General features: G+C 35.4%; 1 protein-coding gene across 1 annotated transcript; it reads left to right on the top strand.

Moving 5' to 3' along the window:
- The first annotated feature begins 1,423 nt into the window (after positions 1 to 1,423).
- HSD17B11 (hydroxysteroid 17-beta dehydrogenase 11) lies at positions 1,424 to 27,000 on the top strand. Its single transcript, XM_033106437.1, has 7 exons — positions 1,424 to 1,762; positions 3,784 to 3,891; positions 7,083 to 7,214; positions 8,428 to 8,534; positions 15,757 to 15,894; positions 23,576 to 23,692; positions 26,179 to 27,000. Exons 1-7 carry the CDS (start codon positions 1,553 to 1,555, stop codon positions 26,258 to 26,260), a joined length of 894 nt encoding a protein of 297 aa, XP_032962328.1. The 5' UTR covers positions 1,424 to 1,552; the 3' UTR covers positions 26,261 to 27,000.

Genomic DNA, 27,000 nt, shown 5'->3' with positions numbered 1-27,000 from the left:
ATACAAAAGCAAACACATGGAAAATGTGATTTCTTCCTATAGGTGCTGGGCAAAAAAGTTTGACAAACAGTAACCCTGTGTCTAGCCCCAAGTTTTTACTTCCTGTGGGAACTTTAAAAGGTGGATCTAACTGATTTGTTTATAAAATAAGGAAAAAACTAATTTTTTTCCTCTACTTCCTAGGAGGCTATTTGAAAATCAAATGAGATAATAGATATGGAAAAAAGCTCTGGAACTTGTAAACTTTCTATACAGTTTGTACTATTGTAAACTTGGATTTGGGGGCAGTAAGAAAGAGTTGCAGATGAGATTCAGAATACTCAAGAACTACAGAGTGGAGTTCTACTTTTGCAGGACTATCACTTTCTCTTCATCCCCTATAATAGTGCAGGAGTGCTTAAGTAAGAGGGAAGAGTGAATATAAATTATTCGTGAACTTCCATTTCTTGTGCTCTTCCTGCCTCTTAAATACACATGACAAAAGTCCCTTTCCAAGCACTGCAGTGTCTTACAAAAAGCCCCAATTCAATTACTGTCAAGAACTGAATTGAAGAAAATACATACAATAGACAATTATTAGGCTCTTAATGCACACAAACCCAGAATTGGGTCTCTTTTTTTTTTCAATAACCAATCACTAGGATTTTTTAAAATCACCAGTTTTATATTGAATAGTTACATACTCGTACACAGGCTACTAAACCAAAAATTCATTAATTAATCTTTAGACAAGGTGATTTTCTTTCTACCTTATTATCCATTCTATAGGCAGTGACTTATTACGCTGGATAAATATACAATTACGAAAGGGTAATATGTTTTTTCACAAATCCTAATAGGTTGAGTGAAAAAAAGTTATCCAAATATGGTGCTCTTCCTTGTGAAAACAATCTCCTTTAATATGATCAGATATTTCCTGGGTCTTGATTATCGTTGTCCCTGAAAGGACTAAACTTCCTCTGTCCTCCAAAAACCGTGCTTAGCTCAAACGAAAATGTGATGTGACGTTATTTCTCAGCTGGGACAGAACAACTGGCGGCCTCCCCAGGTTCAGTTAAGACAGGAACTCCATCTGCATCACTTAACTGGTGATGGGCAACCATCAGGTTTAGCAAGCATCTGGACTGCGGACATTGTCAGTTAAAAACTTGTAACTTTAAGAGGAATTTATCCAGTTTAGGGGAAAAAAGCGGCAACCCTCTGAGGTCAGCTCACGAGATCAGAAGAAAGTGGGTGAAAGACCACTTGGGCAGCGCACCTGGTGTGGGCAGCGCAAACCAAAACTAGGCAGCTTTGCTTTCCTCCGGACTTTGTCCCTCCCCAGATTACTGAGCCAGCGAGCAGTCGCCCCGCGCTGCAGTCTGAGCCAATTGTAAAAGACCTGACCAAGCCCAGCCCAGCGGAAGGAACGGTTTCAGAGTTGTTTGTTTCTGTTGGATAAAGGAGCCCTTCCTTGTTTTTTCTTTTATTATTGCTAGTGTTGGACGGAACAACTCCCCGGAAGCAATTTAGTGGTTGTAAAACTTACCAAATCCTCGCAAGAACAAAAACGATGCAGTTCTTTCTGAGCTCCCTCCTGCTTCTGCCCTTGCTGATCATCTGCATCTTAGAGTCTTTCCTGAAGCTTTTTATTCCTAAGAAGAAAAAATCAGTCACCGGAGAAATCGTCCTGATTACTGGAGCTGGACATGGAATCGGGAGACTGACTGCCTATGAATTTGCCAAACTTAAAAGCAAATTGGTTCTGTGGGATATAAATAAGGTAATAATCTTACTATGTTTTACTTTCTGGTAACTTTAATCTGTAGACGTGTATACATTTTGCAGGCAACGACCTCTTACAGCATCTCTGTAAAGTAGGTAGAAAAAAATTACTCTTGCCATTTTACAGACGTTGGGGGGTGGGGGAATACGGATTAATTAATGTGTTTATGATCACATGATACACAGACCTAGACGATAATATGATTCTCAGTTACTGCCCAGTTAACATTGAAAATTTACTCACCTTTGCCCTGAAAATAATTTGTAATCCCCTCCTGAACTTGATTTCACTGATCCCTCTATCCTAATCATAAGCAAAAAGTTTTAGCTAGTATATGAAAAGAGTAAGAGGTTTGTACCTATTAAGAAAAAAATCCTACTTGCCATCACTGAGATAAGTGGATTTAAAAGATACCCAACAGAAATCAACATTACTATGCCATACTAATTTCCAAGAGTAATTTTTTAAATCATATTTTAGTGAAAAGAAATCTTCAGTGTAATTTTTATCAGAATAGGTGTAAGCTTAAGGAAGAGAGGAGGACTTAGAATCTTATGTTTGGCCAGTGGTTGATGTACAAGGAGGTTTCTGGATAGCACCTGGTGGCCTGAAACACCACACCTTACACATTAGTTAACATCCAATAATTTAAACAAGAATTTTTATGTAAAGTTAGATAACAGCTAACCCAGTGAGTAAGTGATCGAGATAGCAATCAACAAATCCTATTTGAGTATCTGTTGCTTAGATATTAAGAACACAGTGACACAAAACAAATAGGGTCCTATGCCCTTACTCTTGTAAGGAAAATGGACATTAAATAATTACATGTGCAATGAAAGAGACAAACGAGGCCCAGCCTAGTCTGGTATGGTCAAGGTGGCGAATGTCTGGTATAATGGTGTGGTCAGGCTCATCTCAGCTTTCTGTTTCTTCACAGACTACTTACCCAATTTCGTGGGTAACTTCCTACAGCTTCAGGGTCCTTTTCTGCAAAATGGATGAATGGTACTGATCTCAGAGGGCTGGGAGGATTATACCAAATGATGAATACAAACCATTTAGCACAGTGTCTGGCACATGGTATATGCCAAGTAACGCACATTTAATATGACATATATTTTCATTTGGACTGCCACTGGTCTTGATGACCCACCAAAACCAATCACCTAGTGCTTCCCCGTAGAACCTTTCTCCTTTCTGTCCCTTTGCTTACATTCTGCCTGGCGTGCCCTGCCTCTTTTTGCATGGCTGTTCTACTCATCTTTAAGACCTAACTCAGGTAACCTCTTCTTCTACAATTATATTGCATATCCATTCTCTATGTCCCCATAACTCTCTCTCTAGAGCTCCATTATTATACTTACCACTCTATTAGTTTGAACCATACAAAACTGCTAATATTCAATCTTTTGTTCTAAAACAATAACAATTTCATATGGTCCTACCTAAATATTATATTTATTTATGTTTCTTTCTACTACACGATGAGCCCACTGAGGTCAGGATTTTGACTCTTTCATATTTGTGTCCCCGGGGCCTTTCTAAACACCGTTAATATGACCTACACATTAAAATGTTGGAGGAGTAAGTGACTGAATGAATGAACGTAGTTAACTCCTTATTTTGCAGCCAGAAAACTGATGCCCGTGAATAGCTTTTAGTGACACAGAATAAAAGCTTAATGTGATTTTTTTTAAAAAACCTGATACAAAATGCACATACATACATACTCGTACATACATACATTTACAATGTAAAATTCATGGATACAAAACCAGTAGTTTAAGATTTTTATCTTCTTTTATAAAGCCTGCTTTAAGTTCAGTTCCAAAGAAAAGAAGTTTGTCAAAGTACTGAGAACAATATGCGCCTGTATCGTTGTCAAAAATGTGTCAGTTAAATTCTTGTCCAATCCTAATTTAAAAGAATCTGACTACTCTTAATTATTTTCAGCTGTTGATATGTGCTCACATCACTTATTTTATTCTCCTGGCCCTCCTTGTTGCTTTTCCTAGCACGGAATTGAAGAAACAGCTGCTGAATGCAAGAGACTGGGTGCAAAGGCTTATGCCTTTGTGGTAGACTGCAGTAACCGAGAAGACATTTACAACTCTGCGAAGAAGGTGAAATTTTACATTTGGTTAGAATCAATCACGTCAGAGCTGGGAGGGGTTTGGAGATGACCCAGTCATGATCCAGACAAGCTAACAGAAATTTTGTGATTTCCCCAAAGTTGTATGGCTAGATAGTGGCAGACTCAGAACTAGAACCTAGACCTGAGGTTCCCCAGCTTTAGTGTGTTCTGGAATCTTCCAGGGAGCTTGTTAAAAAATAGGCACCCCAGAGGTTTTCATTCAGTAGGTAGAGGGCTGGCCCCAGGAATCTGCATGTTTAGTACCCTACTCACCTACGCTTCTCCCATTTGACTCTGACACAGGGAAATCCTTGGATGACCCTGCAGATAACTGACAGGTTCTTCTGAAGCTCAGTCAAAGAATTGGGTTAGGAAGTTTGGATAAACCTGTTTATCAGACTTTGATCATAGATACACCTATTTCTATACAGCGTTATTTGCCTGTTCTACATACAACTGAGATGTGTTATATACAATGGGGTCTCACTCTCAACATGCTCATACATGCTAAATGTGGTAATAATAGCTAAGTCAGCAGAATTACTTGGGCAAATTCCTTAAAATTCACACTTTGGACCTCAACCCTGGATATTCTGATTCAGTACAGTATAAAGATTCTGATTCAGCCAGACTTGAGAAACTCTTAACTTTTAGGGAATTTTAGATTTGGGGACATGTTTATTTGCTGTTTTTAAATTGTAATCTTTTGTTTCAAACCAATGCCTCTATTGTCGGTGAGACCTGAGTTAAGTCAAAAGAATTAGTAGAAATTACCCAGCCCAGGGGTGGGAAATGCCTTTCCTGGAAGGGGTACAGTAAGATGAAGGCCTAGATGTAAGAAACACCTGCATTTAACAGCCACTATTTTACTTACATTAACAATTATTCTCTTCATAGAGATGAGCACTCTTCTCGTCACTAGTAGCTATATCACCTTGGGCAAGTTACCTAACCTCTCTGTCCTTAACTCTCCTCGATTATGAAATGGGGATCTTAACAGTACCTACCTCATAGGGGTGTTTTGAGGATTAAGTGAGTTAATGATATAAAGTTCTTAGAACAGTACCTGGCAGTCAGTAGTCACTTTGTAAGAATTAATTGTTAGTATTATAACAGAACAACCCATATTGTCTGTATAATTTTGTGATTAGCCACTATTGAGATTTACTAGCCCAACATCCTTAGTTACCCAAATGGAAACCATTCATTTCCAGACTCATCTGGGAATATGCTTTTCTGGAAAAGAGAATATTATTATTTGAAGCTATTCCATGTATTTTGACCATAGTGTTTTTACTGAAATTCTTCTAAGATTAACTAACTATAGGCTTAAACGCTATACACAATGAGATATGATTATCAGGTATTTTGAAGCAGCTATTTAGATGTGGCTCTTATGGTCTCAGGACAATTTTATGCCACCTAAATAACAGTTAAATGCTCCGCTTGCTTTCATTATTAAGAAATGTAGAAAACAGCCATTCACATCCTGGGGAGACAACAGGTGACGATGGGGAGCTCAAGGATGAAGGAAGGGTGAAGAGGGTCTATAGGCAGATCCTTTGGCAATATAAAACTGATTTATATTTCGATTCATGTCAATTTGAAGGTATGACAGCAGCTTCATCAATTCACCCACATAAAATATCTGTTTTTCTCAATAACTTAGGGGCATTATTCTGAACAACAGTTTCTGCTTGACTCTTGAATCATTTAAATACAACCTGATGAAATTCAGTTCTGGCCAAGGAGCCTTCCCAATGGCACAGTGATGTCCTGCTGGGAGGTTGGGTGGCCTTCCCCTCCTGGCTGCCTTGCTCTTTGAGGTTGGAGACTTGTCTTGGGCTCTGAGGTCAGAAAATCTGGAAGAGTACCAGTTCTATGTGACTTTTAAAGCCATGTGAACTTCAACAAGAAAGTTAGCCGTTTTATGTTTCATGTTCCTCATCTTTAAAAGGAGCATACTGAGTTGCTACGTCATAGAATTGTGAGAATTAAATGAGATAATGAAATCGTGTAAAATGCATAGCACTTATATATGTGAACATTTTTAATAGACTACTTGCCACCTCTTCTTTAGTCCCCCAACACACCGCACGCAGCACTCTCTAAATAATGATAACTGTTAAGAGAAACCAGCTTTTATTTGGAACACAATGTATAACTAAATGCATTGTAACTCTAGGGTCCGTATACCAAGAAGTTTAGTTACTCAAAGAAACAGAAAAATATTGAATGAGATATTTTTTAAAAGATTTTTATTAAAATATAGCTAACATACAATATTGTATTAGTTTTAGGGGTGCACCATAGTTATTCATATTTATATACCTAAAGAAGTGAGCACCATCATAAGTCCACCCACCATCTGACACTGAACCACGCTATCACAATATTATTGACTATATTCCATATGCTGTACGTTACAGCCCCGTGACTTATTTGTTTTATACCTGGACATTTGAGCCTCTTATTCCCCTTTATCTCCCCCCACCTTTTTCAGTTTTTCAATTACAGTTGACATTCAATATTATATTAATTTCAGGTGTACAGCACAGTGGTTAGACATTTATATAATTTAAGACATAATCCCCCTGTCTAGTCTAGTACTCACCTGGTACTATATATACTTATTACCATATCATTGACTATTGAATAAGATATTCTTGTATTGCCAGCCCTTAAGCCTACTGCCTCCTGATGGAGAAAGGTCAGTGAGCAATAGAATGGGATGATCAAAAATGATAAATAGAAGATGTAGCCAGCTTAATGTTGTAATTAGTTTTACATAGTTTCCCAAAATAGTCCCTGTATTGGACAATTAATTTTACCTTTATTTTTTTTTTTTGCCTACCTTTTGAAGAAGTATTTAAAAAATGAAATGCAGCTTATTTGTCACTGGTTCTGTTTATGTTAGCCAAATGACTCTTGAGCTATAATCAATAGAGCAAAGTCACGAGACTAAATTGCAAAAGAAATTTCTACCGAGCAAACTTACAGGAACAGCTGTTTTGAAATTCAGTACCTAAAATTAAAAGGTTCTTTTTTTCCATGTTGGCACATAGATTCAAAACTACTTTTTGCGCATAGCTAATAAAAAAACAGATACTTTAACAGTCATTGCATGGAAACCTACCCTCATATTTCTTAATGATGCAGATATTTTTCTTATTATTAAAGGTGAAGGCAGAAGTTGGAAATGTTAGTATTTTAATAAATAATGCTGGTGTGGTCTATCCATCGGATTTGTTTACTACCCAAGATGCTCAGATTGAAAAGACTTTTGAAGTTAATGTACTTGCACATTTCTGGGTAAGTATGATTTCTTTACAAAAACATTCCCTTCTGTAAGACTCAAAGATCAAGTTTAAAGTGGAGCTTTCAGTAGACATAAGGACATACCAACTCAATACTAAAGTTTTCTTCAGGTACCAGGGAAAATATACAAAGAGATCATTTTTCATGCTACCACCAAATCTCATCCATTATTCTTCTTCCCCCCTCAGAAAAATTAATAATAATAATAAATTAATAAATAATAAACTTAAGGTGTTATGTATGTTTTAATTCTAAGCTAGAGCCTCACAATTCTGTGTGATCCTATTTGGAGATGAAGTAGGGATTAGGGGACCATCTGAGTCATCTTCTGTGATTCTATAAAAGGTGAACCCAGTTTGCTTTCGGGGTTCTCATGAGACCCAGGCCTGCTATTATATCCTGGCCCCAAAGTTGCGAACTTTATTTTGAAGCTCACCATTCAAGATCTTGTCTATCCATCTCTCTCTCTCTCTCTCTCTCTCTCTCCCCCCATTGGGAGAGAGAGAGAGAGAGAAAGATTTAGAAGAGTCTAAACATTGCCAAATAACCAGTTCCTAAAAGGGTTCCATAGAGTTTTTTGTTTTTTTTTTCGGATGTAAGTTTAGGATGAGTAATCTCAAAAGAATATTGGTGTTAGATGGTGAAAATACAGTATTGTGTTAACATTCCCAAGTTACTGACATCTGTCTTTGTATTTTTATGACTTACGAGTTTGCCTATCTTTCTACCTTGATTAGAATGTAGGATATTGTCTTACTTGCTTCTGAATCCCCATCACATAGTATGTGCTCAATAAGTATTTATGGCATGAATATTCAGTGACTACTAGAAGATTGTTGTTCACTTCAGTATTTTGATCACATAACCAAACTATTTTCTAACAATTTCACATTAAATGTAAATCCTTTTGATAACGCTGGATTATACCTATTCAATGTATGAGATAATAGAAGACATCAATGACAAAAGGTGGACACGAGTTCACAATGGGAATGAAATGGATTCTCAAAGTTTTCAGTATCCATTATTTAGCTTAATTTTTCTAATCTTGGCATCCTATCCAGTCATTTGGCAGTTAATCTAGGATTTTTCATTTATGCCAGGAACAATATTAACAAAATATACATTTGTTTCAAAATATTCCCAATGGGGTCTGTGAATCAGAAATAACAGTATTTTTTTCTCTTTTAATAAAAACTATATCTAGACTGCAAAGGCATTTCTTCCAGAGATGATGAAGTGTAATCATGGCCATATTGTCACCGTGGCTTCAGCGGCTGGGCATACCGTGACCCCCTTTTTAGTGACTTATTGGTAAGTGAACATGTGTTTCCTTCATTGATTCCTATGCTTAACTTGTGTGTGGTTTCTTACCCTGTCCCATGAGCACTACCGTTAATGATGAGTTGAAGTTGCTGAAATAGGCAGGAAGTTACACAGAGTCTCTTGTGCAACAGCTTTATCAACCATCAATCGCCACCTATGTTGACTGTTCTAAAGGTGGCTGCAGGAAAATTATACAATTACAAACCAACTACTTAAAACACTTCTCATCCCTTTTAGCAGCAAGGAATTACAAAACAAGAGCACTATTTTTGTACCATGAACAGAAGTGAATATTAATAATTTTTAATAAAGTAATGTTGTGGAAACAAAACAGTGTAAAGACAGAGAGAGTGTATAATTTGGGATTCTAAACATTAAAAGTATCCAAACAATGGAAATGTTGTAAAAATATTTATAATAGTTATCCATTATAAAACGTTATTATTATAATAATAGAACTTACTATATAGCAAGCAGAGCTCAGTAATGGTGTGCTCCACTATATGCTATAAAGAATTGCTCAGTGAGGCCACCGTCACCAAGGTGATCTTAACGGGTTGCATACACCCTGACAGTTCTTGGCCGTTTGTATGTTTTAGCAAATAATAACTCTTAAAATGTTGAACTATGATTATGCAAATAAACATGCACACAAATAAGGCTCTTTTGTTTTCTACCATTGTGCTCTTTTAGAATTACCTATCTAAATTCTAGAAACAATATATAGTTGCATATGTAGCTATAGATGTGTGTATAAATACATAGACATAGGCATGGGTGGGTATATATTGGGGGTGCCAAAAAAGTGTATACACATTGTAAGAGATGTTAACTCTTTGGTCAATGTTGCTCAAGCAGTAGATCGCCATAATCAGAAGTGTCTGACACCTATGGTAACCACTGTGAGCATCTCTTGCAATTGCAGAAGTCAAATGTGACTTGTATTCATCTTTTGTTACCGGTATATATTTATACAGTTTTTTCCTTTCTTAAAATGTGCATACATTTTTTTTTTGGCTATACGTGTGTGTGTGTGTGTGTGTGTGTACACACACACACACACACACACATATATACATATATATATATGTATATATGTATATATAAAATCTTGCATTTTAAAAGTTTGCAAGGATATATACCAAACCATTTACTCTAACCACACCTAGAGAATGGTTATGCTTAGGTAATAGCAAGAAAAATAATTTTTATTTGATCTTTTTGTTCATCTGTGTTCTTTCTTCTTTGCGTTCTTTCTTAACATATATTTGTTTTATAATAGTTTTAAAATTAAATATAGACATGGATTGAGTGTCTTTAAAAAAAAAAAAGAATGAAATAACTGCTGAAGCAGTCACAAAACAGACTAGACCTAGAGTGCCAGATTGTATTTTACCTCTTTCAGAGCCAATTGAAGTTGGGCAGTTATCCCCTAGCCATCAAGGGCTAAATCAGTTTGGCATTTATTTCACTTCCTTGATGAAAGATAGTTGCAGGTGCTGCTGCTAGGCTACTACGTGACAATCCACTGCCCCGCTCAATTCTGTCTTAGTCCCCAGGTAAGCAAAGAGGATTAGAGAATTCTACAGGACTGTGAACCCTGTCACTCTTGCTCCTTCCCTTGCCGTAGTAAACACTGTAGCTCTTGATTCTGATTTGATTCTACCCTACTGTTGTTAGCAATGAAAACCAAGAGAGAACAGACTTCGTGTGAGAAACAAATTTATTTTGGTGACTAGTGATGGTGCTTTCAACAGAAGTAAAGATTCTCATGGAGTACTGTCAAAGCAGGAATGACACACCCCGTTGTGCAGATTGTGCACTACACAATTCTAGGGTGCACTGTTCACATTCGGGTCCTTTTAGACTTGAATGATTTTCCAGAAGACGGCAGTCAATTAGCTTGACAATAGGGGTGGCCTTTTCTAATTCACACAAACATGCCATTTGAGCTAAAACGGAGGGTTGCAACTACACAAGTGGTTTGTGCACTTCCAGCTATCACTGGCCTGAGCTGTTGCAGTCTGTGATCCTTACTGACAACTATCTTCAATTCAGTTGACTCTCTGGTTTTTGCTCAGCATCTATCTGATCAGTGGTCTGACTTCCACATAGATTCACTGAAGACTTCTCCCAGTAGAAAGCAATTGTTAGTCACAACTGGGCAATTAAACTGAAGTGCTGCTTTTTAAAACATAAACTTTTCACTGACATGTAACATACATTTAATAAAAATGCAGAATACTTTTATAAAAATGCAGAAATCATGAGTGTACAGCTCAATGAATTACTGCAAAGTAGACACATCTATTTAACTACCATGCAGGTCAAAAACTAAAATAAACTCTTCCCATTCACCAATCCCTATTTCTTTCCCGAAGGTAGCTTCTATATTAACTTGTGACACCGTTAATTAATTTTGTCTATTTTTGATCTTTATGTACATGGAATCACACTATTTTGTGATGTTTCTCCATGTTGTTGTTGATAAGTGTAGTTTAATTGTTTGCATGCCTGTATAGTACTGCATCACGTGACTAGCTAATAATTTAGTATCCATACTACTGTTAATGAACATTTGGGTTGTTTCCGGGATTGCATTACTATGAATAATGATGTTATGAATGTTGACTCAATCACTTAGTAACTTTGTGACCTTTGAGAAGTTACTCAACTTCTCTGTACATTGTATCTATAAGATAGGCTAAGAATAGCACCAAACTAACTCATCACAATGTTCTCAAGTTTAAATCATATGATGCAATGAATTAGCATAGAATCTGGAATCCTGCAAGTGTTGAACAACAACAGGGTATTATGTTCCAATTCCACTTCCCTATATTCACACAACATGGTAAGGTCGCACCTCTCATTTTAGCTTCCAGAATGCTGTGCCCTGATGGAATTAATCATATATGCTCTGGCTTCTATTTGTTAGAATGAAATAAGAGGGGACCTAGAATAACCTGTTGTTTTTTTTTCCCTGTAACTCAGCCCTCAGCTATTACTGTCCAGAGTTGCTGCAACTATAACAAAAGAGTCTATTACAGCTCTAATCACCTATGTTAGAAAAAAATATTTCAGATGCTGTTGGAATTATAGTTCAGTAGTTTCAATGATTAATGTGAAAAAAAATGCAAGATGAAAGAACTGAATTCACAGTGAGAGAGGTTAATCTTTTGACTCTATTATTTTGCTGCTTGCTAAGTATTTTGTCCAAAAGTATCTTGATTTTAAAAATAATTTGGTGTCACAAAACTCTGGTGAATATATCTTGTCAACTCAAATAGCCAATTTATAAGCATGAAAGTTAGCAGTAGGGAAAGACGTGGCAAAATTAAGTCCTGATCATTAGCTTGTAATGAAATGTTATTTAAAAGAATAGTTTGGAATGAAAAATATTAGATTATTAAGAATAAGAAATTTGATGTAATGTTACAAAGTGTAGGAAAAAACCACTTTTATTTTTCATGTATATCTAAAAATAAATTCACTCTGAAGTTCAAAAATATAAAATTGTTTTCACTGCTCAAGATCATTAATCATAAGTTTTAGTATATTCCTGCACTTTTGACTCACTTAAGAAAAATCAGAAAATACACTTATTAAAAGAAAAAAATAAGAAAATTTACTGATAATCTCACCATGCAGCAATAACCATGATAAGTGTTTGCTATAATTTTTTAGGGCATTTTAAATGCAGATATGTAGTCAGGCATTGCAAAAAATCTACATACAAATCTTGCTTTTTAAATGCATGTTTTTGTATGTTAGTAAATTTATATGTGCAACATCATTTTGAATTCCTGAATGGTATGCCAGTGTACATGTATGCCACTATTTAATTTATCCATTAATGTTGGGTAATTTATTCGTCTGGACTCTTTTTCAGTTGCAAGGAACACAAAACTTAAACTTCCCCAGGCCAAAAGAGGAATTGTTTGCTTGTATAAATTCAAGTCTCAGGGAGGCTCTCTTTCCCTTACACCTGTCCTAAATCCTTACAATTCTGCAAGATAAATTTGACTATGCCGATTTTATGGACAAACTGAAACTGGAAGGAGTTAAGAACATTGCCCAAGATCACACAGCCCCAAGGGGGCAGACTGGAATTCCTACCTGGTCCTTGCCTCCAAACGCCCTAGGTAGCTACCAGCAGTTCCAGAGTAATATCCATTCAACTCCAAGTCCAGCAGGTGGGGGGAAAGCATGACTTCCTAATAATGCCTTCAAACATTCAAGTTCTAGAGTGAATGGGGTGAAGTGTATGGTGATAGATAAAAACTAGACTTTGGTGGTGAGCAATGTGTCATATATATAGATATTGAATTATAATGTTCTACACCTGAAACTTATATATTATAAACCAATGTTACCTCAAATAAATGAACTAACAAACAAATAAATAAATAATATATTGTTTTGTTTTTAACTATTTGCCTTCATGAAATTTTTATATTTATGTATCTATTGGTATCCTTAAAAGAGTAATTACTGGATCTAAGAGCATGGCGTACTTTAATGAACTTGATACCTTTTGCCAAATTGCCTTCCAAGAAAGGCTGCTGATTAACCTGTGCTTTGGAAAACAGAAAGCTGTGGAAAGTTCTCTCTCATTTTTCCTTTTTAAGTTTAGACACGTAGAAGTCTTAAAACGAAAAGATTGCTAATTCAATTATATAAAATAAAAATAACTTGTACATTGAAAAACCACTCAAACAAATAAAAATGTCCTCATATCCTGACCATTATTGCTAGGCAAAAATTCTATCTTGTTTTACTTTGTAATAAACATTAATCACTCATGAAATGAAACATTTTTATATTTATATATCTATTGGTATTTTATTCCCCCCCCACCTTCTTCCACCTCCCCGCCTCACTCCACAGCTCACAGCTCCCTGTCCCATGCTGGTATCATGAGCCTTGTGCTCCCCACACCCCACCTGAGGTAGTCGGTCGCCGATCGTGGGTCGTGAGCTCATGGCAGGCAGCTCTCGCCGGCTACCAGCCACTCACCCCGGCTGCCAGCTACTCATGTTGGCTGCCGGCCGCTCCTGGCAGCACTCAGTAGCCCACGGCAGCTCACCCCAACCTCCGGCTGCTCCTGGCAGCCCAGCTCCAGGGAGAGCTGTTGTTCACAATCTTAGCTGTAGAGGGCGCAGCTCACTGGCCCATGTGGGAATCCAACTGGCCGCCTTCAGCATTAGGAGCACGGCCTTCAGCATTAGGAGCACGGTGCTGCAACCACCTGAGCCACCGGGCGGGCCCTCGATATTTTTTATTTTATAAATTTTCTGCTAATGTCTTTTAGCCATTTATCCATTAGAGTATTGTCTTACTCATTTACAAAAGTTGCCATGTAAGACAACCCTTACCCTTGTTTTATAGGCATTTTGCAAATACTTTACTAGTTTATTTGCCTCTTCACTTGGTTGGGAGCCAGTAAAGTTTAGAGTATAATATATAGAGGCCTAGTTAATTGCCCAGATTTAAAGCCTGATTCTACCACTCTGTTTTGTGTCTGTGGGCAAGTTCTATAACCCTCCTGTGCCTCAGTTTCCTTTTTGGTAAATGGGGATCATCATAATATCTGTTTCATGGAGTTGTAAGGATTAAATGAAACAATGAATCTGAATAACTGAGGACAGTGTCTGGCTTACAGTAATCAACCTTAGATATGATTATATTTGTTTTATTTTTCAAAGTACAAATTTACACTTTATATAATTGAATCTATTATAGCAATCTTTCTTTTAAGCCTTCAATATATGTCTAAGCTTTAAAAAGAAAGAAAGGGGGTTGCCAGTTGGCTCAGTTAGTTGGAGCATGGTGCTCATAGTGCCAAGGTTGCTAGTTCGATTCCCACATGGGCCAGTGAGCTGTGCCCTCTACAACTAGATTGAAGATATTTGCAGCTTGACTTGGGGCTGAGCTACGCCCTCCACAACTGGATTGAGAACGGCTACTTGACTTGGAGCTGATGGGTCCTGGAGGGACACACTATTCCCCAATAAAACATAAAAATTCTAAAAAAAATCAAAAGAAAAAAGGTGAAAGAGAACTTTCCTTTCAACAGCTTTGTATTTTCCAAAGCACAGGCTAATTGGCAAGAATTTATAGTTGCTTTGTATACTTGCTAATCCATAAAGATTTATATTAGGTTGGTTCAAAAGTAATTACGATTTTTGCATTTATTTTTAACCTTTTAAACTGCAATTACTTTTGCACCAACTTAATGGAAAAACAATCTGGTAATTAATGCCACTGAATTGCACACTTAAAAATGGTTAAAATTGCAAATTTTATGTTATATATTTTTCACACAATTTTTAAAACATAAATAATGTAATATTCCAAAAACATTGAATTCTGCACTTTAAATGGGTAAATTATATGGTATGTGAATTTATATCTCAATAAAGTTTTTTAAAAAAACAAAACCCTAATTGGAAAAGTAATGTCCACTTAAAATACGATTAATTTCCCTTCTCTTTCCAAATGAAGGAGCTATGACAATAAGAATAGCTTTGCATTTTGATTCATTAATTTGACAAATATTTATTAAACACCTATTACAGGCCAAGCACTGTGCCAGGCCATGGGGATTCACTGGAAACCAAAATAGTCACAGAGCTTAGAGTAAAGGTATGAGGGACAGACATTGAAAAAATTCACCTGACTGAATATTTAATTAGAAATTCAAGATGTGCTGTCATGGAAAACTGCAGAGTACCATATAATGGGAAAATAATTTAGACTAGGGGTCAGGAAAAGCTCCTTTGAGGAAGTCCAGCTGAGACTTAAAGGAAGAATAGGACTTATCCAGGAGAATTTTCCAATGAATTTCATGAGCATAATAATGAGCAGGCTACTGTGTTATTGTTTTATGAAAACAACAACAAAACAAATACCCTACCAATTTTCCTAAAAGACATTTACACCTACTCAGTTGTCACTCTGATAAATGATGTTGAGATACAGTAAATGTTCTACATCAAGTGCTTCTTAGACTTTAATGTGCCTATAAAGTTACCTGAGAATCCTCTAGAATGCAGATTCTTATTCAGTAGGTCTGGGCTGAGCCTTGAGATTCAGGTGCTATCTGTGCTGCTTGACAGAGGACCACACTTACCTAAGGAAAACAGACATCTGAATTAAATAGATGCGGCAGCTTTCCTGAATTATTTTGTGACCTGTTTATTTTCAGTTCAAGCAAGTTTGCTGCTGTTGGATTTCATAGAGCTTTGACTGAAGAACTGGCTGCCTTAGAAAGAACTGGAGTCAAAACATCATGTCTCTGCCCTAATTTCATTAACACTGGCTTCATCAAAAACCCAAGTACCAGGTAAGTTGAGACAGAAACGGAGATAAAAGGATTGGTGATTGTGTGAATATGAGCCATTCTTTGGGTTTTCCTGAGTATTTTAATCCTTAAAACACCTGATATTCTGAAACTAATATAAAATAATATTGAATGTCAACTATAACTGAAAAAAAATTAAATAAATAATTTAAAAAACAAAAAAACATCTGATATTCCATGCCCTTCATTCATCTCAGTTTCAGCTTCTGTAGATTGTGGGAAAACAGGTGGAAAGACAAAGAAGGAGGGAGAGAATGTACATAAATGTAAACATGAATGACACAGGTGAACTTGCTAATCCTCCTTTTTTTCCTTCCCCTAAGCACTGGTTCTTAGACTAACGTATAATACCTTTCACCAGGAGTGCTTGGGAACCAGGTCGGGGCCCTACCCCCAGAGATGTTGACTTACTGACCTTGGTCAGGACAAAGTAGTGGTAGGGATGGAGACTTGGAACTGTGTGTGTTTAACAAGCATCAGAGGTAATTCTGATAGAAAGAACCCAGGACCACAGTGTGAAAAACATTCTCCATTGGTACTCTGGAGATTATCTTCCAAAATGAGAGCAGACCGTGGTCTTTCCTTGGTTAAAAAATAAACTCATAAGAATCTGCTCTGAGGTTAATTTTGAATGTTTCCTGTTTTGGAAATAATGTCTTTGTAAATGTGATGTATACTTTGTCATTCCAACATACAGAAAAATACAAATAAGAAATTTTCTTCTAAAAATTTCTTAAAACCTTCTACCCAGTGGAAACTACTGTTAACATATTGATGAACATCCTTCTAGATATATCCCTGGACAGATTAAATGTCTAAATTTTATATAACTGGCATATATTACACATAGGATTCTGGAAGCAATAAGTAAACTGCTTCCTTCCCTCAGCATAGTGATTATAGACAGTACTGTATTACAGACTTCAAAGCTGCTAAGAAGCTAGATCTTAGCTGTTTCCGCCACAAAAAGAATCATAATTATGTGAGGTGATAGAAGTGTTAGCTAATGCTAAGGTGGTAATCATATTGCAATATATAAGTCTATCAAATCAACACGTTGTACACCTTAAACTTACACAATGTCGTATGTCAATTATATCTCCATAAAAATGAATTAATGCAAAGACTTCACTAAAACTGAAAGGGGGTATCGAAGGAAAATGTGAGTACCATCCTCAAGGATAAAATTTGCCAATTTCCTTCATTATTTTCAGGATTTAGATACTAAAAGAATATGTTTGAGTCAGGTTTTTCACTCAGACTGTCTTTCAGCAGTTAAAAACAGACACCATATATTTTTTTAATTATAATTTAATTTTTTACCCTTGCCCCAGGACAGGCTGCACAAAGCTAACCTTCATGTGGGGAGGAGTGCCCTCTCCTGGCAAAGGTCTGCTGGTACAATTAAAAAGCAACTGGGAAATTTACTGTAAGGAGAAAGTGTAAAGGGAAGCTGGCATAATTCTAGGCAAGTTGCAGGAAAATAACTGGGCTAAGGAAAGGTCTGGGGCTTGGTCCTGCCACATGAATGCCTTTGAAGATAAGCTGATACTAGAGTGGATGCCAGAGGTTAAGTTGGTTTTAATATAGAAATTTAGTTCTTCTAGTTAGAGAACAGAAGATCTTATTCTAGTTTATATTTTGGGCACTAAATAAAAGTTGTAGTAGTTTTCTTAAACCTCACAATAATACTTTGCTTAGAGAGGTCAAGTAACTTGCCAGTAAGTAGCAGAACTGAGATTCAGACCAAACTTCCCTTTTTACACAGAGGACAGCCTTTCTGAAAGAAGCAAATTGAACTGCCCTCTTAATGACTGATTCAAAATAATTGGTATCATATTATTACTGGAACTTAAATTCTCTTTTAAAGCACACCAAAGATGTAGTTTGTTGGTTCTTATATTTACATATCTAACACACTGCAAAGAAACTGGTTTACTGTAAATGTTATAACACATCATCATCTGAATTTATTGGAATTAAGTTTAATCAGGTGTCCTGTGTAATTTTTTTTTTAACAACCAGGAGTTATTTTTGTTAAAACAAGAGATTGTTTTATTAAAAGCATGTATTGAAGGCCAGGTGCTCTACTAGGTGCTTTACCTTATATAAATTACCTCTAAGCTCTACTCCAGGAGGGCTACATTTGGCCCCAGATTGTAGTCTGCCTACACCTGCCCTAATCCTTACAACAATTTTGCAAGACAAATTTTACTGTACCCATTTTATGGATTAAACTGAAACTGGGAGGAGTTAAGAAAATTGCCCAAGTTCACACAGCCCCAAAGGGGCAGACTGAAATTCCTACCAGGTACTTACCTCCAAATGCCCTACTATTCCTAGCCCTATTTTTTTTACAAAATTTTAATTGAAGTTTTTTTTTCTCCGAGAATCATCATTTTTTAAATGCTTATTAACTGTTTCACTGGCAATATCGCTATTGCTTTTCTGATAATTATGATTATAAACAAAATTTAAATAATATACAGAGAAACCCCTACAAAGATGTTGCTATCCCAGAGATAACCACTTTACTGAAAAATTAGATTTCCAGTTATAACTTTCCAATTTAAGAGGCTATACTTCTTAATTTAATTCATTTCTTTTTCGGGTACATGCTATTCTATAAGCTGTCCTTTTTGACTTAACAATATACTGTTTTCACCTTTCTATGTTGATATACTGTGTTTCCCCAAAAATGAGACCTAACCGGAAAATAAGCCCTAGCATGGTTTTTCAGGATGACATCCCCTGGACATAAGCCCTAATGCATCTTTTGGAGCAAACCTTAATATAAGACCCGGTCTTATTTTCGGGGAAACACAGTATACAGAGCTCCCTTACCTTATTTATTTTAAAGTTAGCCCAGCAACCTTTGGGTGTATGACTTCTCCATTGATGGATATTTAGATTGCTGATCTTTCATTATTGTAATAAATACATACCCTTGTTGATGTGTGCATGTATACATATACAAATATATGTTATGTGTTTATATATTCATATGTAGGTGTACATATGTACCTATATGTGTATATGTGTGTATTTGCTCACTTTCCCAACCATTTTGTTATTTATTTATTTTTTTTGTTTTGGAGATAGAACTGCTGGATCAAAGAATAGGAACTTATTTACTTTTGATAGAATTTTTAGATTGCCCTCCAGAAGGATTGCCCTAATTTATCCTCCCACCAGCAGGGTATAAAGTGTCCATTCCTCTCACCTTTGCAGGCTTTGAATATTAGCACACTTTTAATCTTTGCCAATATGATAGGAAAAAACAGTATTTCTATGTTACATTAATGTATCTTTGATTATTAGAAAGGCTGACAGTTATTTTTTCGTATTTAATAAGTCCTGTTATCTTCTCTACTCCAGTCTGCTTATACACATCAGACTACATTATACACCTGCTTATAAAAATCAGGTTAAGGAAGTTCCCTTATGTTGTTTGTCAAGTGTTGTTTTTTTTTCGTGAGGGGGTATTGGATTTTGTCAAATGTTTTTTCTGAGCCTGTTGAAATGATCATATGGGGCTTTCCTTCATTCTATTAATATGATATATCACATTGGTTGATTTTTATATGGCGAACCACCTTGCGTTCCTGGAATAAATGTCACTTGGCCATAGCATATGATCTTTTAATATGATGCTGGATTTGGTTTGATAGTACTTCATTGAGAATATATGCATCTACCGTCTTTCCCTGAAAATAAGACCGTTTCTTATATTAATTTTTGCTCCAAAAGACGCATTAGGGCTTATGGTCAGGGGATGTCATCCTGAAAAATCATGCTAGGGCTTATTTTCCAGTTAGGTCTTATTTTCGGGGAAACACGGTATATTCATAAGAGATATTGGTATGTAGTTTTCTAATGATATCTTAGTCTGGCTTTAGTAACAGGGTACTGTGGCCTCCTAGAATGAGTTAGGAAGTATTCTCTCCTCTTATTTTTTTGAAAGACTTTGAAGCCATCTGGTCCTGGGCTTTTCTTTGATGGGAGTTTTTTGATTACTGTTTCAATCTCTTGTTAAAGATCTACACAGATTTTCTATTTCTTCTTGAGTCAATTTTGGTGCTTTGTGTAGTCCTAGGAATTTGTACATTGCACCTAGGTTATCTAATTTTTGGAATATACTTTTTCATAGTATTCTCTTATGATCATTTCTATTTCTGTAAGGTTTGTACTAATGTTCTCACTTTCATTCCTGATTTTAATAGTTTGAGTCTTCTCTTTTTCTTGGTTAGTCTAGCTAAAGATTTATTTATTTTGTTGATCTTTTCAAAGAGTTAACTTTGGGTTTCATTGATTCTTTTTTATTTATCTCTTCTTTAATCTTACTATTTCCTTCATTTTGTTTGTTTTAGGTTTAGTTTGTTCTTTTTTTCTAATTCTTAAGGTGGAAAGTTAGTTTATTGATTTGAGATCTTTTTTCATGTAGGCACTGATAGCTATAAATTTCCCTCTAAGCAAAGGTTTTGCTGCATCTCATAAATTTTGTATCTTATGTTTTTTCCTTCATCTCAAAGTATTTTCTAATTTCCTGTGATTTCCTTTCTTTGTCCCATTAGTTAATTCCCACATATTTCTGAATTTTCCAGTTTTCTTTCTGTTACTGATTTCTAATTTCATTCTATCATGGTTGGAGAACATACTTTGTATGATTTCAATCTTTTTAAATTTAACAATACTTTTGTTTTGTAGTCTAACATATGATCTGTCCTGGAGAATGTTCCTTGTGCCTTTGAGAAGAATATGTGTTTTGCTGTTGTTGCAAAGAGTGTTCTGTAGATGCTGTTAGGTTTAGTTGATTTATGCTGTTTTTTCAAGTCTTCTGTTTCCTGGTTGATCTATTGTCTACTTGTTCAATCATTAAAAGTGGGATTAATGTCTCAAACTTTTATTTTAAACTGTTCATGTCTTCCTTCAATTCTGTCAATTTTTGTTTCATGTATTTTGGGACTCTATTGTTAGGTATATGAACAATTTTTAATGAAATGTTTTTCTCTCATATAAGTTATCTCTTTCCAATTAGTGATGTAAATAATGCAGCATAATCTGAATTAATTAACATTAAGTGTAATTGGATGTTCTCATTAATTTTTTGACAACCAAGAATTATTTTTGTTGAACATCCTTTTAAAATGTTTACTCTCCGACATGTAATGTATACAGAGGGTGCCAAAAAAATGTATACACGTTTTAAGAAAGGAAAAAAACTATTAAAATTATGCTGATGGTAACCACTTTGAGCACCTCTTGTAACTGCAGAAGTCAAACATGATTTGTATTCATTTTTGTTATTGGTATATGTTGAGTATAATTAATACAGTTTTTTTCCTTTCCCAAAATGTGTATACATTTTTTTTTTTGGCACTCTCTGTATATAGTAAAATCTATTTGCTCTAAAAATTTAGTTTTTCAATGTGCTACAGAAAGATACCACTTTTTATTGGCTACTACCATAAAAAGGTATTATATGAGAAGGTGATGAGTAACAATTTGATGGTATAACTGTAGAAAGTGCTTATATGTACATTTCCCATTTAATCATCATATTACCAGTGGACTGAAGATAGATTACACTTATTCAGTGACACCATGTTGGTAGCTTGAAATTGGCCAAGAAATGAGTATTTAACCATAGAAATTGGAAAATGCTACAAAACTGGAAGTTTTGTCCCCTTTAAAGTCTGTTGTTAAACATTTATCCTCATTTTTCAGATTAAACACTAAAACAAAAACCATAACTTTAAAGAGTAGAAATAGCTTTCCCCAAATTATTCAGCTACTTAAGTGTAAAGTTAGATAATCAAACACAGTCCTTCTATCTGAAAATACTCTTTCTTTCTAAGTATTCCTATACTCCCACATGTATTCTCCTTCTGCTCCCCAACAGGGTAGCCCAAAGTGTTTTTGGATATTTTCTACAAAATCCATTATGAATGTTTATCTAATAGGATTTAAAACTCTTATTTACATTAGACTATCAGAAAAAAAAATTCCACATACGACCAGATTAAAAAAATTCCACATACTGACCTTTTAATGATTAAGATTGCCGAATTTTTTTCTGAAAGCCTTTACTTTTGGTCTTTTAAAAATGATTGGATAGCCATGAAATTTAATGAAATTCCTCGGACAGAGGCTAAGACTGTTTTAGGTAAAGAGATCAAGTACACTAAAAAGAGTTCAGTCAGTACAGCCCCATTTGGTTGGTAGGTTAGCAAGGCCACAGTGTGAATAAGGGAGTGTGCTGTCCTGTTTAGATAGGTATTTGTGAGCTTTCATGGAACTTGGGAATATTGAGTAGCAGTATGCTAGAAAGTGAGTTTCCCTCTGAACACTTTGCAAGGCACAGGCATCCTTCAGTTTCTAGATTCATCTCTTTGGCACCCATAACCGCCTATGCCACAGGCTAAAAGATAGCTTAGTCTTCTTCAGGCTTCCATTGCCTTCCTTTTTACAGCCATGGACCAAAAGCCATCACTTTCGTTATTATATTTTCTCTCCTGTCACATCGCAAAACTTTGCATATATAATACTATTGCTTCAGGGTCCTGGGGTGAACACAGCATTCTAATCAATGACTGACGTATGCTGAGAATGAAATATCATATCATATATATTTATGCTCTGCTCTCTTTCCTTCATGAATCCACTTACCATACTCACTTTTAAGTACAAGGCTACCCTGCTCAGTTGTCCCACTTTTACTTTACTGTATATATTTTTTCTAAATGAACAATTCTGTATTGTTCCTAAGAAATTTCATGTAATTCTTTTTGTCTCCTTCTTTTAGCTAGTCACACCATTGAAAATCTGCCTCCCCAAAATGTTAATCACCCAAACAGTTTGGAGACATTGGCAGATTTCATGAGTGTATTTAATTATGCGTCTTTTTTTTCAAAGTCATTAGTAAAATGTTAAAATTCGGGGCCAACTCTTGTGCAACTCTATTCTTAGTGCACTTATTCTAACACCCAAATAACAAAGGACACATTTTAGGGACCACCTCCTACTCAGTAGTGCATATACCAGGGTGATTACACAGTGAAGATGTAACATGAAACTAAGTAACAAGTTGAAATTAAATCAAGACCTAGTAATAAAGTGATAACGTTAGATAATCAAACACAATATAAGGGTTCCATATGGTGATCAAGAACCTAGAGCCGGGCACGTTCCTATATTTTAATTCCTCTGACATTTAGAAAATGTTCACTAAAAAGTTTTAGTATATAATAAAACTAGTAGAATGGTATCTAACTTCTTTCCCAAGACTTCTGAAGATTTAAAAATGAATTGTCAGTCTAATCCAGCTAAATTATTTTTGAGTCCTAGTTATTCTATGTTTCTCATTTGCATAATAGGGAGTATAGTCTTTCCTTCATAGGGTTGTTGTAAAACTTCAGTGAGATAATCTGTGTAGAATGTTTAGTACGGTGTGCAGTACATGATAAGCAGTAACTAAATGGTTGTTGCTGTTGTTATAATTGTTGTTAACGCTAAAGTAGCTACCATTTTTGAGCACTATGATGGGCTAGATTCTATAAGCCAGTTCTTTCATGGTTCGTATGGTAATTTATTTGTTTAGCACTAAACTAAAGCCGATGCCTCAGTGAAATGATTTGTTTCTGAAGACTGCTTCTGATTTCAGTTTGGGACCCACCCTGGAACCTGAGGAAGTGGTGCACCAGCTGATAAATGGGATCCTGACTGAGAAGAAAATGATTTTTGTTCCACGTTCTATACACCTTTTAACAGTGATAGAAAGGTAAGCAGCAGTTATGTTTGTCAGTATTATAAATATTTATCTATTACATGTTTTTATTCAAGTTTTTATTCAATTTTTAAACTACATTTGTTAATCATTGAAGCAAGATTGGTATAGCAGTTGGGTAAATGAACTGAATAATTTCCACAAGTTTTAAGTTTTGTTTTTTTTTTAAAGAAAGAAATGTATATATTTCTGGAAGTCTTATGTTATAAATGAATGTTTATGAAGGACAGTTTTTAAATATTACTACATAATGGAATCATAGAATAATGATATTGGAGGAGTCCATATGTAGGTTTTAGATATTCATTTAAATATATAACAGATAATCCGTGAGCTCTTATTTTGTGCAAAATCACATGGAAGCATGGGAATTGCTAAATCATCTTTTATAGTTTTAGAGATTCTTGAGCCTTGCTACTTCAGATGTGGTTCATGGACCGGTAGCATCAGCATCACTTGGGAGTTGGTTAGACATGCGGAATCTCCTGATCGCTTGAATCAGAATTTGCATTTTAATGAGATCCACGAGTGATTTGTATGCATATTCAGATTTAGAATATGCATTTATTTAGATTTAGAATATGCATTTATTTAGAGCAATAGCTCTCAACTTTGGTGCACACTGGAATTCACCTGGAAGTTTTAAAAATGCTAATGCCTGAGACCTACTCCCCAAGATTCTTATTTATTTGGTCTGGAGTGGGGCCAGGTCTCTAAATGATACAGCTTTGCTGGTAACACTAATGTACAGACAAGACTGGAAACCACTGGTTTAAAGAATGCCTCATCGTCACACATGGCTTCATTACTCATTTGGGAAAGCTGTGATGAGGGGAAACTGAAGAGGTAGGTGCCTTAGGTTAAAAAAACAAAACAAAACAAAAAAACACCTCTTCCTGCCTGTCCTTTAAATCAGGCTTGTCCAACGTGGTACTGGTATCAGGATCACCTGGGAAGTCGATTTAAAAAATAGATTCCTGGATCTCATCTCTCGAGATTTTAATATAGGAGGTTTGAGCTGGGATCCAGAAACCTGTATGGCAGTGGACAACTGCCTCAGACAGTTGGTTCAAAGAGCATACTTTAAATAAGAGTCACTGACTGAAAAAAATGCAAGAGATCTAAAGCATAAGTGACATGTGTCAGGTTTTTTAGCCCCTTCTTCTGGTAATTGTGGTTGAACATTCCTTAGAGGTTTAGATAATAAATCCCAAGGATCTCCTTGGTGAGTAAAATCTGAGTTAAAACTTGTGAAGTGTTTAGCGTTTTACTTGTCACATCATCTATGTAAGCACTCGGTGATTACAGTCCTATAGGATGTAACTCTGAGGGAAGGGATTTTGCCTGTTTTTTAATCACTACGTCCCCTACACTTTGAAGAGTTGGTGAACACATAGGAGGCACCAAAATGTTTGCTGATTGAATAAATTAATTCTATTTCCTAGACTTTTAACATAAAGACTCAAATTAGATGAAGCTATGTTTGTATGACATGCTTACAGTCTGAACATGAATGTTATTTAACTTCTTTGAAGCTTAGTTTCTTTATCTGTCATATGGAGACAATAATAAGACTTTATAGGGCTGTGAGGAATAAATAAAATAATGTACTTAAAGTATTTAATACACTATAAATTTTCGACAAATGTTACATACCGCTATTATTTTTATAATTACCCTGTCATTATCATTGCCCTGACCATGAATGTTCGGTACGCAATTTCAAAACTTTATTTTAATGCCATTTCAGCCGATGTCTATATATAGTTACACTGACTTACATATTCTGTTTAGTTTCTCTCAGACTCATTGGAATGTGATAAGTTCCTCACTATTTTTAAATATAGGGTGGGGAAAAACATTAGACCTATTATGAGTCTATCACCGGTTAAGGTATTTTATATTAACACATTGATTCTTCAAAGAACACTGTGGGGTAGGTGTTAATTTTTTCCATTTACATATGAGGAATTTAAAATCAGCAGTTAAATAACTTTTTCAGCATTCTACTCAAAGCCAAGTCTGTTGTCTGCAATTTTGTTAGCAATTCTACTTCCTAGTCTCTTAGTGAAACATTTTAGTAATATTCTGGATTATACAGTATAAAATTAGTTCCTCTTCTCACTGCATTTCCAATGTCAGGTTCTTTTTTTAAAAAAGCCTCTAGCATCTCAATGATTCAGTTCTAGTCACCTCCTCTCTTAGCTCTTTTGAAAAATATAGGCATATATTTATTTCAAAAACTGAATATTTCAAATCACTTCTACCCTAAAGAATGTTAAACCTCCTTCCTTTTCCTTTTGAAAAGAAAATGGATTTAATTGGGAATAACATGCAGTAATGATAGTGAGTTAAAGTTCTTAATCTTGTTTAAAATGAACATGGACATGATACGTGATAAACAAGTATTTTAAGAGACGATATCTTACAAATGCACTTAATATTAATTTCCTAATTATTTTCATGTATCTTTCTTTTAGGATCTTTCCTGAGCGTTTCATGGCAATTTTAAAGCGAAAGATCAATATTAGGTTTGATGCAATTATTGGATATAAAAATTGAAGGACAGTAAGTGCTTTTGAAAGTTGATTTACCAGGGCTAAGTTCATTTCGTCTAATATTAATCAGAATTTTAATGTTCGGACTTGTGCTTTTTCTAATTATCTTTTTTTCTTTCATATCACCTTTTGAAGCTCTGGCAGTCCTCATTTATTACCTCTGTTCTTTAACTGAAGGCTAATGTCATGCAATACAGAAAGAGAAATATCTTAGCAATCGACCATATGGAAAATGGAGAAAAAGAACAAAAGCAGTTTTACAATAATTTGTAAGATTTTGTGGCTCATATGAAAGCTTTGCAACATTTGTACTATAAATGTTTAAGATATATATTTTTTTTAATTACACTTAAATTTTAAATAATGCACATTTCCTTTTTCTATTGTACATAAAATAGAGACTTTAAGCTCTCTAAATATAAGGAAAGACTATCTCTAGTGGCATTTCACAATGAATTTCACGTGATGTAAGACATGTCACTCCAACATTCATTTTACACCTTACCACTCTGTTTCCTGAGAGGTACCTCACATTCCAAAACCAAACATTTCAGCACAAGGAAACTAGAAGTGGACACATGCTTCAAGTAAAAAAACGTCATTGGGACTTACAGCAGAGAATTGGGAGAATAGACTCATAAGTGGCAACAATAATAAATGGATCAAACTTAAACTTGTATTTCCATCTTTTGATTGGCACAGAACATGGCTTAACTTTCAAATTAAAGAAAATGGATTATGTAA

The sequence above is a fragment of the Rhinolophus ferrumequinum genome, chromosome 5, assembly GCF_004115265.2.
Source record: "Rhinolophus ferrumequinum isolate MPI-CBG mRhiFer1 chromosome 5, mRhiFer1_v1.p, whole genome shotgun sequence".
Classification (NCBI taxonomy): Eukaryota; Metazoa; Chordata; class Mammalia; order Chiroptera; family Rhinolophidae; genus Rhinolophus; species Rhinolophus ferrumequinum.
Note: the sequence above shows the minus strand (reverse complement) of the source record. Positions and strands in the feature narration are given on the sequence as shown.